Source organism: Lutra lutra, chromosome 4 (genome assembly GCF_902655055.1).
Source record: "Lutra lutra chromosome 4, mLutLut1.2, whole genome shotgun sequence".
Lineage (NCBI taxonomy): Eukaryota > Metazoa > Chordata > Mammalia > Carnivora > Mustelidae > Lutra > Lutra lutra.
Window position 1 is genome coordinate 172,204,898 of NC_062281.1, and position 15,043 is coordinate 172,219,940.

The 15,043-nt window shown below is 50.0% G+C and overlaps 1 protein-coding gene across 1 annotated transcript in view; it reads left to right on the plus strand.

Annotated features, from left to right (window-relative positions):
* The window catches only part of CSMD2 (CUB and Sushi multiple domains 2), a 619,562-nt gene that overhangs the window by 356,212 nt on the left and 248,307 nt on the right, over positions 1 to 15,043 (plus strand). Inside the window, exon 13 of the mRNA XM_047727770.1 lies at positions 13,188 to 13,370. Within this exon, the coding sequence (XP_047583726.1) occupies positions 13,188 to 13,370 (183 nt within the window). The remainder of the gene's footprint in view (positions 1 to 13,187; positions 13,371 to 15,043) is intronic.

Sequence of the window (15,043 nt, forward strand, 5' to 3'; positions counted from 1 at the left end):
TGGGAATAAATAGCAAGTCCTCTGTGAATGTTTGAGAACTTAGCAGCTAGAATTTACCCCAGGGAGTCAGTGGTGCTGGTTTCTCGTTCTGACCAGGCATCGAGAAGTGGACCTAATTGTGTGGACGCTGGGAGAGAACTGAAGTCAAACCCTGTGAGAAAGGTTAAGAGCCCCCTGAAAATGCATTTGGGAAAAGAGTGGACTCGGGGGAGAGCTGAGAGCTCCGTCTAAATATTTGAAGGGCTGTTATGTAGGAAAGAGGAATTAGATTTGTTTGGCATGGTTTCACCGGAAAAGAAAGGGACAGAACATTGAATGCCTGTTATGTGCCGGAAGCTTTATGCTAACTTTCTCAAGGTTTTCAAACTGTCATGCAAACATTTGGGGTACCCTCAGGGACCACCAAGGTTAGGTAGGGTGTGCCTAACAGGGCAGGCTCTGATCCTGCCTCCACGCCTTCTCCTTTCTTCTCTTCTGTTCCTTGTAAGCCTTCTTTTAAGAAAGGATTTGTAGCTAAACACCAGTTTGAGAAACTGCTTCATCTCATTCGGTGTGACAGCTAGCCGATGGCTGCTGTTTTGTAACTGAGGAATTTGGAACTCAAGGGTGAAATATCCTGCCTGGGGTCACACGAAGTCTGGGACCTGGAAGAGCCAAGATTCAACTCCATGTCTCACTGGCTTCAAAGCCCATGATGTTTTCCCCCTCTACCAGGGGTCTCCAAAGTGACAGAATTTCAATTCCTTTTAAAATCTTAGAAGCCAACACTGTGCCCCAGTCACATGGGCCATATGGCATGAGCCCAGGCTCCTCGTTACAACCAGTTGGGGTTTTGTTCATCATGTGTCCATCTTGCCCAGAGGTAGTGATGAGCCTGTCACATGACCAGCATGACGCTGGGTGCTGGAACCGCAGTAGGAGCATCACAGACTAGAACAGAAAACTAAAGCAGTCTGAAAACATCCGCGGTGGGACTTTTAGTCACAGACTAGGTGTCAGCAGGACCTCTGCTCAGACTTGTGACAGATTAGGAAGAGAGTCTGGCATTACCTTACATCATTAATCCAAGGGTCTACTTGTGTCCTGCTCACAGAGGCAGGTGAAGATGGAACAAACTCTGGAATTGGACCAGATCTGATGAATCCCAGCATGGTCCCAGCTATGGGATTGGCCAAGTCCTGTGGTCCTTCGGAGCCTCAATTTCCCACTCATAAAATGGAGAGTAGTGGCAACCTTAATGCCTTGTGAAGAAAGTGAAATAGAGTTCCAGAGAGCTCCTTGCACAGTGTCTGGCTCAGAGAAGTGTCTTCCCTTGGGACCACTGAGGTTCCTCTGCACCCAAGGCCTCCGTGATCAGCACTGTTCCCCACTCCAGGGTGTGTCCTCTTCTGCCAGGGAACACTTGGCTCCCTCGCTGTTTTGTAGGTGGCCTGGCACTAGGTCCCTGCCTCCCACCTGCACTACACACCCCAGACTGCCTGAGAAATGAGATGGTTCGCTCTAGCTGCAGCATAGGGCAGGGAGGCAGAAGAGGCAGGAGACAGATCCAAGTGACTGAGAACCTTGAGACCTCATGAAGAGCTTGCACTTTGTCCTCAGGGAAGAAGAACCTGGGCAAGTTTAAATGTAGAGATTTAAATGTAGGGAATTAAAAGTTTAGACGTAGGGAATGTACCTTCCCCTTCTTGTCCCTTCCACCCTTGACCTTTGATTGGAGGGTAAAAGCTGTCCATCTCTTGCCTTCACAGTGAGGAGCCTCTACTATGAATAAAGCTGGGTCGGTTATGTCCCCTGGCATGCCAATGTGATTAGCCATCCTCCTCTCTGGGCTTCTGCCACCTGCAGCCTCCTGCTCATCTGCCACCCCTCTGGCTGCTCCCTCAGAACTCCTGCATGGCCCCTCAAGCCCCCACAGAGCAGGCACTTCCCCGGGTCTCTCCTATTTTCCATCCTCTTTTTCTAGAACCTTCCACAGTGGATTGCATCTACTCCCATGGCTTCCCTCTCAACCTAAACACTGGCAACTTCCAAATCTATTCCCCATTTGTATATCAGTCTTCATGTGACACATTTCTCCTTCAGACATCTCAAACCCAAGGCACGTGTGCTAGTCTGCTTGGGTGGACATAACAAAAATACCATAGACCAGGATCTGAAACAGAAATTTATTTTGTCACAGTTCTGAAGGTGAGAAATCCAAGGTCAAAGTTCTGGCTGATCCAGTTTCTAGTCTGGGCAGCCTCGTCAATGTCCTCGCATGACCTTTCCTTGGTACTCACACAGGGAGAGAGGGAGGGAGCCCGAGCTTGCTGGTGTCACTTCTTATAAGGACGCTAATCCTTTTGGATAAGGGCCCCACCCCTATGGCCTCATTTAGCCTTTATTACTTCCTTAGAGGCCCTGCCTCCAAATCCAGAACCTTTGAGGTCAGAACTTTGCCGTATGTCATACGAGTTTGAGGGAGGCACATTCAGTCTATAACTCCATCCAAACTGAGCTCACCATCTCCATTTACAGTAATTCTAAGCCACGTCCTGGCTCTTGAGAACTCATTCTAGGCAAGATTATAGAATGTCCATCTCTTCAGGCCTGCAGGGCTGAGCCTAGTGCCTGGCACACAGAGTGTGCTCAGAAAATCTCTCAGATTAAGTTGTGATGACCGTCTACACAAGTACAATCAAAGCACCCCTCCTCCACATCCTCTCAACTTCCCAGCACTTGGATACAGGAGCCAGGCACTCTCCACTGTCCCCATGGCTTTGGGGTCAGACAGACCCAATCTGTAATCCCTGTTGCGCTGTGTGTGGTCTTAGCCAGTCCCTCCACATCTTTGAGCCTGGGTACTCTCACTTGTGAAGAGGGGCTGATAAACACTGATCTCACGGGGGGGTTCCCGAGGGCTTGGTGTCATGCACCTCCCAACATAGGGCCGGCATTTAGGAAACACTCATTTAAAAGCCCGCTCTCTCCCCTGCTTCCTTAGGCTTGTAGCTCCTCTTGCAACCTGCACCCAAAGCTTCAGAACGACCTCCATCCGCATTCTAGTCCTCCTTTTATTCAGATTCTGAGGAATCCCATACAGGATAGACATCCTGGCTCAGCGATAGGAAGGTAACTGTGATATAGATGTTTTGTAGGTAGCATGAGGCATCCGTGGATAGAGAATGCTCCCGGGCACTTCTGGCCCCATCATCATCAATACACCCTCTGCCCCAGCTCAGGTAAAGAGAAGCTTCCTTGGGACAGACAGGTAGCACTACAGTATCACTCCACCCGCCCTCATTAAAAGTGTGAGCCCCTAGGTGGGAACATTGGGGGACTTATTTTCTAAGAATTCTTCCAGTTCTGCTTGTCACAATTGCAGGTCAGGGCTGGGGAGAGGACTCAGGCACCATTAAAATCTGAGTACTCGGAGCCTAAAAATTCAGTCCCCCTCCATGGGGGCAGCCAGCTGTAGGAAATGCATTCATAGTTGCAATTGCTTTGCTTCCCAGTAGAACAAGAAATATTTAAGGAACAGGCAATTAGCACTTACCAGAAACATTATAAAATTACATACAACTTGCTAACAAGTTTTAGCATCAATCTGGGAGTCTCCTCGCTTCCTGACTCAGAGCCTGGAATCTGGCAGCCTAATGCTAAATCTGGGGATTTGACTGGCACAGGGGTGGAAGGAGCTGAGACCTTGACCTGGAGACATGAAGAATCGGGGCATGACAAATGATGAAGAAAGGACGCCCAACAGCAGGGACTCACCTTGGAAATGAGGTCACCTTCTATTCAACATTTTCTAAGCCCCTATTGTGTGTTGCAGGCACTGTTCAGTTCATGGGGGCCACGAGGACAAGAAAACAATCTGTGCCTTCACCTCAGCCATAGCAATGTTCAGTAGAGTCAAGAAAGTGCAAGAAGATGGGGAAATATCAAGGAGGGGCCACTAACCTTGCTTGAGGGCATCAGGGACGGCTCCCTGGAGGAGCAGGTATCTGAAACGGAGGCTTGCATAAAGGAGGAAAAGAAGTTGGTCAGATATCCCTGAGACTTCGAACATAAAGTCTGAGAGCAAGTAGGGAGAACACAAGCAAGACTAGCCCTCTGCTGGCAATGCCACCATCCCCTTCCCTAGAATTTAACTCTGCTGGGGAGCCCAGGTGAGCTTCCTGGAAGTGACGGCCATGATCTGGGCTGGAAAGAAGACCAAGGGCAACAGACCTGCAATACTGGCTCCACTCCTTTTTGGACCCTGCCTTGCCTCAAGCATGAGGCCATTTTCAACCTCAAGTTCACTATTTCACTATTTTCAGGACACCTCTTCTTTTTATTTGCTCCCCATGAGCAAATGGGCCCAAACCTCCCAGTTTGGGTCAGAAACAACACCAGGCATGTTCCTAAGACACTCAGAGTTTCCCTGAGACCCTTAAAGCGTTCTCAGGCACTGGGAGCTGGGGTTTTGTTAGAGACAGGCAACAGTTGCCTGCTCCCAGGAAAGCCCAGTGGGATCCACGCTGTAACCAAGTCTGTCCTGGCCCGCGGGGGCGGGGACGGCAAGCAGCAGAGGATGCTGTACCATTAAAATTTGGCAGGCGACAAGTGCAGCAGCAGTCTGCAATATACTGGCATTATGATACTGAAGAGAAAATTGGCAGGAAGTAATTTGTCCATGAGATATACTCTCAAAATACATGGGCTTCTGCTGATAGCAAGCTTCAGTGTGGGGCTAATGCGAACAGCTCGGAGGTAAGCCCGATGGTCTACGCGTCCACGTTCACCCCTGGTTCTTAACCTCCTTCAGCTGTGACATCCCCATGATAGTGTTGTGGAGGAAGGAGGTGGGGTGGGAAGCATGTCACCCCCTTCATCCACCGCCGTCTGCGTCCCATTTGTGCCAGCCTTTGCGAGGAGAAGCACAAACACCAAAGTGCACGTAGAGGCAGAGGTGCTGCCTCTACACAGAGGTGCTGTGTCCCTTGCCTCTGGCTTCCCTTCCCATCAGAAGCAGAAAAGTGGAGTGGGATGTGGTTCTGAGCAAATCCATGAGATCCAGGCATGCCTTAGGGTTGTCTTAAACACCAAAGATGTCTCAGACTCACAGGAATTTGTGCTAATTGAACAATAGGTCTGAGCAGCTCAGCATGCCTCAGACGCTGTCCTTGGTTCTGGAGCTACAAAGGGCAGAAGAGATGGGACCCTTGGCTTTGAGCAGCTCACAGCCTCCAAGACCACACATAGATGACTCGTCAGTCATTGACCCAGGCTCTTCATGATGTCCCTGAGACCCTCTCTATGGCCTCCTCTCTCTTCACTGTCACGTCCTGCCACAGTGGATTTCTTTTTTTTTTTTTTTTTTAAGATTTTATTTATTTATTTGACAGACAGAGATCACAAGTAGGCAGAGAGGCAGGCAGAGAGAGAGGAGGAAGCAGACTCTCCGCGGAGCAGAGAGCTCGATGTGGGGCTCGATCCCAGGACCCTGGGATCATGGCCTGAGCCAAAGGCAGAGGTTTTAACCCACTGAGCCACCCAGGTGCCCCCACAGTGAATTTCTAACTGTTCTCCAGATACTACACTCTTCCTTCCTCCTTCCTGCTTCTTTTCTTCTATCCTTCCACCTGCCCCTCATCATCCTGTACCCTCCTAGAAGCTGGGAGGATAGACATGTCAAAAACAGTCTTTGTCCTCAAGAAACTTGCCATTTAACAGGGAGAAACACAAGCCACAAACTGCAGTAATGGTGCCGTAACAGAAAGTTGTCAGGAGGGCTGGGAGCGAGGAGGGAAAGATCCCCTAAGTCTGCCCCATGATGCGAAGGATGATCCCCAACTGGGAAGCGCTTGAGTTGACCCTTAAAGGTGATTCTCTGTTGGGCAGCCAAGCAGGGGTATTCATTCAGGGAGAGAGGACACAGGGGCCAGGTTAGAGCCCTGTGAGCGCCAGTGGGGATCTGCCAGCCACACGGTGATAATAACGATGGGAAACACTACTGCTTACTGCTTGCGTGCCACATGCTGGACGTTCTGACAATTTCTTCTATATATAAGCTCATTAAATCCTCACAACAGTCCTGAAAGAAAGGTGTGATTACCATTTCCATTTTACAGATGACAAAACGAGAGCTCAGGGAGAATCCGAAATGTGCCTTAGGTCTCCTACCTATGTTGGAGACAGGATTTAGATCCTCGCTCATTGCTATTGCACTGGTTTGCCTCCCCACAGGCCAACTGGGGTTGGGGGTGGGGGGGTGCATCTAAATCTCAAGGTTGGTGACGGCCAAAGAGAAGTCTGGAGCAGGAGGGTGTGGGCAAGGTCCTGCCATGCCAAGCATTTAGAGACTTAAATCTGTGTGTTTTAGGCAGCCATCAAAGAATCAATGGGCAGGGCACAGCAATGATTGGATTTTTCTTTCTGAGCAATCTCACCCTGCTTTGCAGAGTACAGAATAGAGGCAAGAGGCAGGGGACCCACTCTTGTCAGATGCCACTATCCCGGTAGGGGGTGGACTAGACAGTGAGAGGGGGCTAGAGACCAGAGGGTGCTGGGATGTCTAGTGGGGAGAGCTGGCCTGAAGCATTTAGTGAGGCTGTAGGTGGGGAGCGGAAGGTGGGATACCGGCTGACTCCCAGGTGGCTGGGACTCCAACTCTCCCAGCCCGAGGCCAGAGCTTCCTCCTCTGCCATCCCAAAAGCCATTCGGCCAGGTACACACCTCTTCCTTCGCCCTCATTTCCCTTTACTTATTTCTATACCCCCTTGACTAGGACTCTCCAAGGGCAGGAGCCGTGGGTCAGGCCACTCTATATCTGTAGTGCCGAGCCTGGCATTTGGCACAGTTTCCATGCAGTAAATGCAGTCCAAGCTGGACTCCCACACTGAACAGAATGTTCTCTGTGTTCCAAGCCCTGTGCTAAGTGCTGGGTACACAGTAGTCAATAAGGCATCTCCAACACCTGCCTTCATAGAGCTGACATTCTAGTGGGTGAGGAAACAGGAGGGCCAACCTGGAAGCCAGCAAGGAGCCAGGAACCTGAGCTGGCAAATCATTTTGTCCCTCACACCCCACAGACGGGAAGCATCTTGAGGGGAGACATTCTTATCTTCTTTCCCACTGCTATACCCCGAGTGTCTTGAACAGTAACTAATAAAATGAATAAATCTTTACAAAGGTCAGTCAGCACCATGAAGGAAAAAATGGGGTGCCAAGAGAGGCAAGAGAATGGGAGCCCCCTGAAGTGCATGGGTCCAGGGCAGCATCTCTGAGGAGGTGGCCTCTTAAGCTGACCCGTAGCGTGAGGAGTCAGCATGTGACGGAGGAAGAGAGGAAGTGGTAGCCCAGGCTTAGGGGTCAGTGAGTAGACAGAGGGACACATGGAGTCCCACCCATTTGGAAAGGCAGCAAGTCACAATCCACGTGTGGACTCCCCTTCCTCCTCCAAGTGGCACTGCTCTTCTTGGAGCATCTCAGACGGTGAATTTAGAGAGATATATGATGCATCTCCTTTGGTATTAGAAATTGAGGAACCCAGGAGAAGACAATGAGGTTGATCACAGATGATAGGGATAAAGCCTCCAAGCAAAGGAAAAGCAAATTCACCAAGTGCCAACCCCATCACAGTGGAGTTCCAGGCATCTCTCAAGTACTCCTCTTTGGTCTGCTGGCTGGCTTTTGTAGACAAAGCGAGAGAAAGTGGGAGAGAGTGAGAGAAACACTTACAAAATAGAATTATAGTAAGCAGATAACAGGGAATTGCGTGCATGATTTTCTCTAAGTCAAAATTTGGTTTACCAACTTTTTTTTCTGGGCCCTGACATCAAACTGTCAGCACCTGACCACAAGGGTCAAGGACAAGTGCCTTTCAGGCAGGCAATGGAGCACACAGAGCCCTCTCCAGGAAGTCAAGCAGCCTTGGTGTCTGTGCTCCCAGCAGGGGTTGGCCCTGGACTTGGAGGAAAGGCCTAGACAAAGACAGGGAGTGTCTGAGGAACACAAGCCAGCTGCCTGCTCCCTCTGCCTTCCTGGAGGGAGCTACAAACTCACAAACCTGCCTTCCTTGCTCTTCTTCTCCCTTCCACCCAGTCCTGGTCCTGGCCCCATGCATCACCTCCCTCCGGTGCCTTGGACCTCTTCACCAAGTGCTCCCTTAACCTGACTTCCCCTTGAGGCCCCCATTACCTGGTAGCCCTCTCCAGGGACAGAAGCACATATCCCCAGACCCTATGAACTTCACCCTTGGAGAGACTGGTTCAGAGTTCAGTGTCCAGTGCCATTGCAGCCATGTACACCCTTTATCCCTTGACCTCACTCTGTCACCATATCTGGCTCTTTCTCTCCTCCCATCAGTGTCACCAGCCTCTTCCCCTTCACTCCAAGCCTTTCCATCACCTTGCCTTTCAGCCACTTGACTTCACTTCCTTACTGTGCTGCACCCTGGCTGTCCCAGACCTTGTCCTCCAGCACCTCTGACCTCCAAGCCTTGCCTAGCCTGCACCGGCCCTTGTCCTTTCTGCTCTTCCTCCCCACTCTACTCCCGTGTATCACCCTCCCTTGGCCAGGTGATCCTCCGCCTCTCCTGCTTTTTCCCCTTTAGCTAAGCCCCGAGGATAACGCCTCTACCATTGCCCCTGTGGTCTTCCATTTCTGTAAATCCAGTCCCACCCCTCAATCAGTCCTGGAGCCTCTTTCTCCACTTCCACATGCACCCAGCTACTGAGGGCTTCAGGGACAAGTCCCACAGCCCTGCTGGGGGTGCCCTGCTCATGTGTCATCTCCGCCTTCTGTGAGCCTCAGGTGGCAATCCTTGTGGCCATGATTTCCTCTTCTCCAGGGGGAGTGTCTCAGACATTCTCATCAATGTCATATCTCTTTCCCCACAACCATACCCCGTCCTTCAGCAAAGACCATGAGACCAGTGGACCCCTCCTCCATTTAGAAAGTAGAGCCCATGCCATCACAGGACATCCTTCATCCTCCTGCATTGCCCCTAAAAGCTCAATGAGCCTTCATCTCCTCCCTCCTGCCATGCAGGAAGGAGCTCCCTGATCTCTCAAGCTACCTTCCCAGTGTGCTCCAGTTCCCCTGCCCTGCCTGCTCCACGGCCTTGGGCTGTCCTCCCCATCTGTTCTCTAGATCTTCAGTTAACATATACTCTGTGTATCTGTCTGTTTCCTCATTTTAAATATGGTTAAGTTTCTTCGATCTTAAAAACATTTTCAGCTGCCGTCTTCAAGGCCATGTTCCTCATGAGTGACCACCTAAGTTCTCTCTCTTCCTTCACTTCCAAGAAATGCCTCCTTTAAAAGTCATCTGCTCTTCCCGTATCATCTTCCTCTTCTCCCACAGCATGGGGCCGCGTCATTGCACTCAGCTACTCCTGTCAGTCAATATGAGCAGTGACCTCCTTCCACTAACCTGCTCGTCCACCCCACCTAAACTTCCCCATGGCATTCAAGGCTGGAGTTCTCCTCCTTGAAAGTCCTTCTTCTCCAAGCATCTGTGACCCTGCACTGCCTGGGATTTTTCGCCCAGCATTCTGCACGTCCATCCCATGTTCCTAACTGTTCTGCCCAGAACTGACATCTCTCATTCTCCATGGGTGGCCGCATCCTTCTCATGGCTTCTTTTACCATCTGTGAGCTGAATCTCAGATTCTGTATTCCTACGCTAGGCTTTTAAGACCAATGTACCACTTTGCACTAGATGTGTCCACCTGGAGGTACCACAGGCAGCTCAAAACTCAGCATATCTTACTGGTGATCGTGCAGACCTGGTCCTCTTCCTGCATGCTTGTCTCAGTGAAAGTGCACCCAAGCGCCCAGGCCAATCTGTCAGTAGATCCGGCCTCTCCTTTATCCCAGACATGCTCACTTTACACCTCCCAAGTCTGTCTGCCTCTTCCCACCCCCTCTGACCTTGCCCAGTCTGGGATGTCATCAAAACACCTCCCAGATGACTGTGAGCCTCCCACCAGATGGAAGCTTCATGGGGCAGGCCTTGTGTCTGCCTTGTTCTTTATCCCTAGGGCCCAGCATGGTGGTGTTCACTTAGGAGACAGCCATGTATTTTTTGAATGAATGAACAATCACCCCACCTCCAGAATTGCTGCCCCCAGACCATTCTCCAGACAGCAGTCAGGGTAATCCTTTAAAATACATAATATGAAATGCTAAATCAAATGAAACCCTTTGTTGGTTCCCCAATGCTTCCCATCCATGGTCCAGTCTCATTAGCAGATTGTACGATGCCTTTAGCCTTTTGCAACCTCATCTCCCACCACCTTGCAGAAAACCCCCGCACTTATACTCAGAGACAGGCAATGCAGTGCTGCAGTAAGACCCTGGGACTGTACAGCCCACGTCTTGATCTCAGGTCACTCAGATGACCTGGGACAGCTACATGATCTCTCTGCACCTCAGTTTCCTCACCTTGTAAGTAGGACAAATAGTACCTTGCTCCTAACATTACTATAAGGATGAAATATTAAAATGCTCAGAGTGGCTGCCAGCAGGACGTCAGCACCGTGTATTAGTTCTACAGCAAACTCCGTTACAACAACAATGAGTTAGTTGTGGCCTCTGCTCTCCTTGCCCGACAAATGGTGTCACCTCTGATGCTTTGCATGGGCTCTTCCCTACCTAAAAGGCCCTTCCCCTCCCTTCCCTCCTACTCCTTCCTTCCTTTCTTTTTTTTTTTTTTTTAAACTGGCTTTACTGAAATATAATTGACATCAGTAAAAGTGTACAGAGTGATGATTTGGTACATGGATGTATTGGGAGAGGATTACCACAATCGGGTTAGTTAACACGTCTGTCACACAACCTCAGTGTGTGTGTGTGTGTGTGTGTGTGTGTGTGTGTGTGTGTGTGTGTTGAGAACTTTTAAGATCTACCCTCTTAACAACTTTCAAAGATGCAATACGACACTGAACTAGAGTCACCATGCCATACGTGCCACTCCAGGACCTGTTCATTTTATAACTGGAACTGTGTACCTTTTGACCCCCTTCGTCAGTCTCTCCTAACCCACTCTGTTTTTATGAGTTTGGTTTTTTAGCTTCCACATATAAGTGAGATCATCCAGTATTTGTCTTTCTCTGTCTTGACTTATCTCACTTAGCATCATGCCCTCAAGCAAGGTTCCTCCGTGTTGTTGCAAATATCAGGATTTCCTTCTTTTTCTTTTTTATGGCTGAATGATATTCCTGTGTGTGTGTGTGTATGTGTGTGTGTGTGTGTGTGTGTACGTGTACGTTTTCTTTACCCATTCATTGATGGATAGTTAGATTTTCCCATGTCTTGGCTGTTGTAAATAATACGGCCATGAATCCCACTGGCTCTTGCATAGCCTTTAGGCCTCGTGGTATAGACATCACGTCCTCCAAGAAGCCTTCCCTGTTGCCAAGTCTTGGACTAGGCTGAGATGAGAGAGGCACATGCCTTGGGCATAGATTGTAAAGGAGTTGCCGAAATGCTCAGTAATTCAGTTAAATAATTTAATGCGATTTTTTAAAACCAAGATTAGTGCAAATTATATATGATAAAAATATCAACATTTTAATTAACAAGAGGTTCAGAAAACCAGGACAAGGGTGAGGCCAGAGAAGTGAGGCACACAAATGCTGGGTCAGATCTGATCTTTAAGTTCTAATATTGATCTTCTTTGTAGGTTTGATTTATATGCATTAGTTTTGATTTTCTAAAAAATATTGCATTAAGATATTACTGGCTTGCTTGCTGAGTTTTTGTTACCCCCTAAAATTTTGTGTTGAAGTTTAATGTCTTACTGCCTACAGCCTCACCTCCCAAATTTGAGTTAGGTGCTCCTTCTGGGTGCCTACACACACACACACACACACACTCACACACACACACACACACACACACACACACACACACCACCACCACCACCACCACCACCCCCCACCCCCCCCGTCAGAGAACGCCTTGTTCTGCCAGCTCTCAGCAGAGATCTGGAGACCCTGGTTTTCAGGTAACATGAATGTGACAATTCAGAGGCACATCCATGAAAGGCAGTGCATGGGGCTAGCCTGAGCAGCCCACAGAAACCCCACCAGCTGTGGTTAGGAAGTTTTTGCAACATCATCCCTGTTAGGGTGACACACAGCAACTTCAGGGACTGTGCCTCCTGCTGGCTCATTGTGGCGTTTTACAGCAAAGGCGGGGTCCCCTTGGCCTGACAAACCTAGGAAGATGTCCAGCAAACTTCCCTGATTACTCCAGCTGCCTCCCTTCCAAGTCACAAGACCCTACCATCCTCCCTTCACCATCTGCCACTAAATCCATTACGCCCTGTCTTTCCTGCAGGAGGTCCTTTTCCCCAGGAACTGCTCCCCCTCCTCTTCTCCTTCCTCCCTTCCAGGTACCCCTCTCCGGCCCCTCATTCCCCTTCATCTCTCACAGCACCAAGCACAGGGCTGCTGGAAGTGGGGGTGACTCCAGAGGAAACTCCAGGGACTTGGCCAGGACAGACTCCTTTCCTGAAGCCTCCAAGCCCTCATTGCCTCTCCCATGAGGTTGCCAGCCCGTCATGCCCCCTGGCGTCCGGGCCCACGCAAGTTGTCTCCAGGAACCCACTCCATGTGTGACTCACTCGGTTGAATCAAACGAACTTTAAAAGCATACTCAGTGAGCCACTTGTTTCATTTTACCGGTACCTTCTCAAATTGAATTTAAAAAAACCTTTGTGAAAGTGCTTCCATGTCAGAAGGCAGCGAATATTGATTCTCACTTAATCTCTGGTTTGGGGAATGGCAGGCAGCAAAGCTGCCTCATTTCATGCTTGTCTTTGCCACTCAGGAATGGACGGAGCCGAAGGTCTGTCTGGTCGTTCTGAATGCAGAGGCAAGTTCAGCAAGCTCGTGACAGATTCCTTAGCTCCTGGGACAGGTATCTCACAGAGTGTGGAGACCCACCTCCACTGAGTGAAAATATCCAAGCCCCTCAAAGGCTCTGTGTGAACCCAGAGTCTCAGGCATATTACTGGCCGGAAGGCCCCTTGATCCTGGGATGGGGTTTTAAACAGGACACGGCAGGAATTCTCATGAAAGGTCTTACCTGTGTCACTCTGGGCACTGAGTCGAGGCAGAGGGGCAGCAGAGCGTGTAACGTGGACCTCCCACTCCAAGAGAGGTAGGAAGTCACATTTTGTCTCTGTTTTCTCTTCTTCCTGTCTTCCAGAGATCGAGCAGGGCAGCTGTGGCGATCCCGGCATCCCTGCCTACGGCCGGAGGGAAGGCTCCCGGTTCCGCCACGGTGACACACTCAAGTTTGAGTGCCAGCCTGCCTTTGAGCTGGTGGGGCAGAAGGCAATCACGTGCCAAAAGAATAACCAGTGGTCGGCTAAGAAGCCAGGCTGTGTGTGTAAGTGAGCGGGGAGAAGGCCTCTTCGGGGTCTCCACCAAGAGGCAGGGGGCCCCATTGGCTAGCTAATCCAGAGCCCCTTGGGAACCTCACAGGTCATGGCAATAGCTTCCCTCGTTTTCTTCTGTTCTTCCCAACCTTGCTGGTTGGGTCCTCGTTTCTGGCAGTAATGTAGACTGGAAATGATTGCTTTTAATTTTGTGGCGGGGGGAGGGAGGGCTTCTTCAATGCTGTCTTGCCATCCGTGGTGATACTTGAGAGCAAGATAGAGGCCACTAGGGCCTGGTGCATGAGGCTCTGACCTGGACATTTGTTCCTCGCCCTTGTTGCCACCAGTGACACCATACATTCAAGCCAGGGTGGAAGGGACAGGCCGGTTTGTAAGATCGTAGACTCTGGACCAGGCTCCAGGTGTGGTGGGAAACCACAATCTTGCCAGGGTCTGAGGAGTTTTCTCAGATTGCTTCTTCTTGGACTGGAGTTAGGGAGGGATGGGGGATCAAGCTGTCTTCAGATTATTGATCCTCTGGAGTGCCCATCCAATGGCAATATCAAGGAGGTCTTTCTTCCTTCCTCTGAGATGGGATGACCATACTTCCTGACAAAAATAGTACTTTAAGTTCTGGGCCCAGTGAGACTGGCAAGTGTGAGGGGCTTGTATGCAGCAAAGGGAGGAGCCCACTTGATCTCTTAAGTCAAGGTTCCAGCTTCTCTTCCCCCAAACATCACCTACCTTCTCCATCTCTTTCCATCTACTTCTCTCAGGGGAGGGCAGAAGCCCAACCCTCTGATCACTTCTCCCACTGCAGTGGGCTTCTTGGAGTCTCCAGGTGCTACAAACTAGAATGGCTCCCCAGGGCAGTGGGGGAGGATAGCCTGGGGGTTACCAGGGAACATCAATGAGGACTAAGACTTTGGCATATGAGTTGGTGAGTTGGGTCATACCTTTTCAAACCAAAAAATCACTTTGTTTTGACAAAGAATTTATGATGACTTGTGAGTTCATGCAAAGATCCTTGCAAAAATTTAAAGAAAAAAATGCTCTTAGATATACATCAAATCACTCTTAGATATACACCCTTGTTGTAAAAAAAATAAAATTGCATGAAATCTACACATTTCTGTGGCTGAATGTGGTTAGAATATCGTGCCCAACAGCGTTAGCCTTGTCGCACACTGGGAGCCAAGGGGACTGGAGCCAGGAGGGGCAGGGGACATTGGCAAAGAGCAGCCCAGAGCAAGCAGGAACAAAGACCTGAGGTGGTAGAGGGAACAGGGCTTTCTCTGCAAATTGGAGGCAGGACCTCAGAAGATAAAAGTATAGACTGTGGGAGTCCCAGGTATTATGGGGGCTTTATCTTGGAAATCCATTAGGTAAAACAAGGCAGGAAGAATTGGGAGAGGGTCAGGCCACTGGGTCAGAGAGCTGGTGGGAATGAAGTGGGTAGCAGAGCCAGCTGGCTTCTTAGGACAGGATAAATTTGCCTGCCTCACAAGCTGAGAGATATTATCTGAGAGCTCTCTCTCGAGTCCTGCGAGAATTTCCTTGACCTGGGGCACCTGGGTGGCTCAGTGGGTTAAAGCCTCTGCCTTCGGGGCGCCTGGGTGGCTCAGTGGTTAAAGCCTCTGCCTTCGGCTCAGGTCATGATCCCAGGGTCCTGGGATTGAGCCTC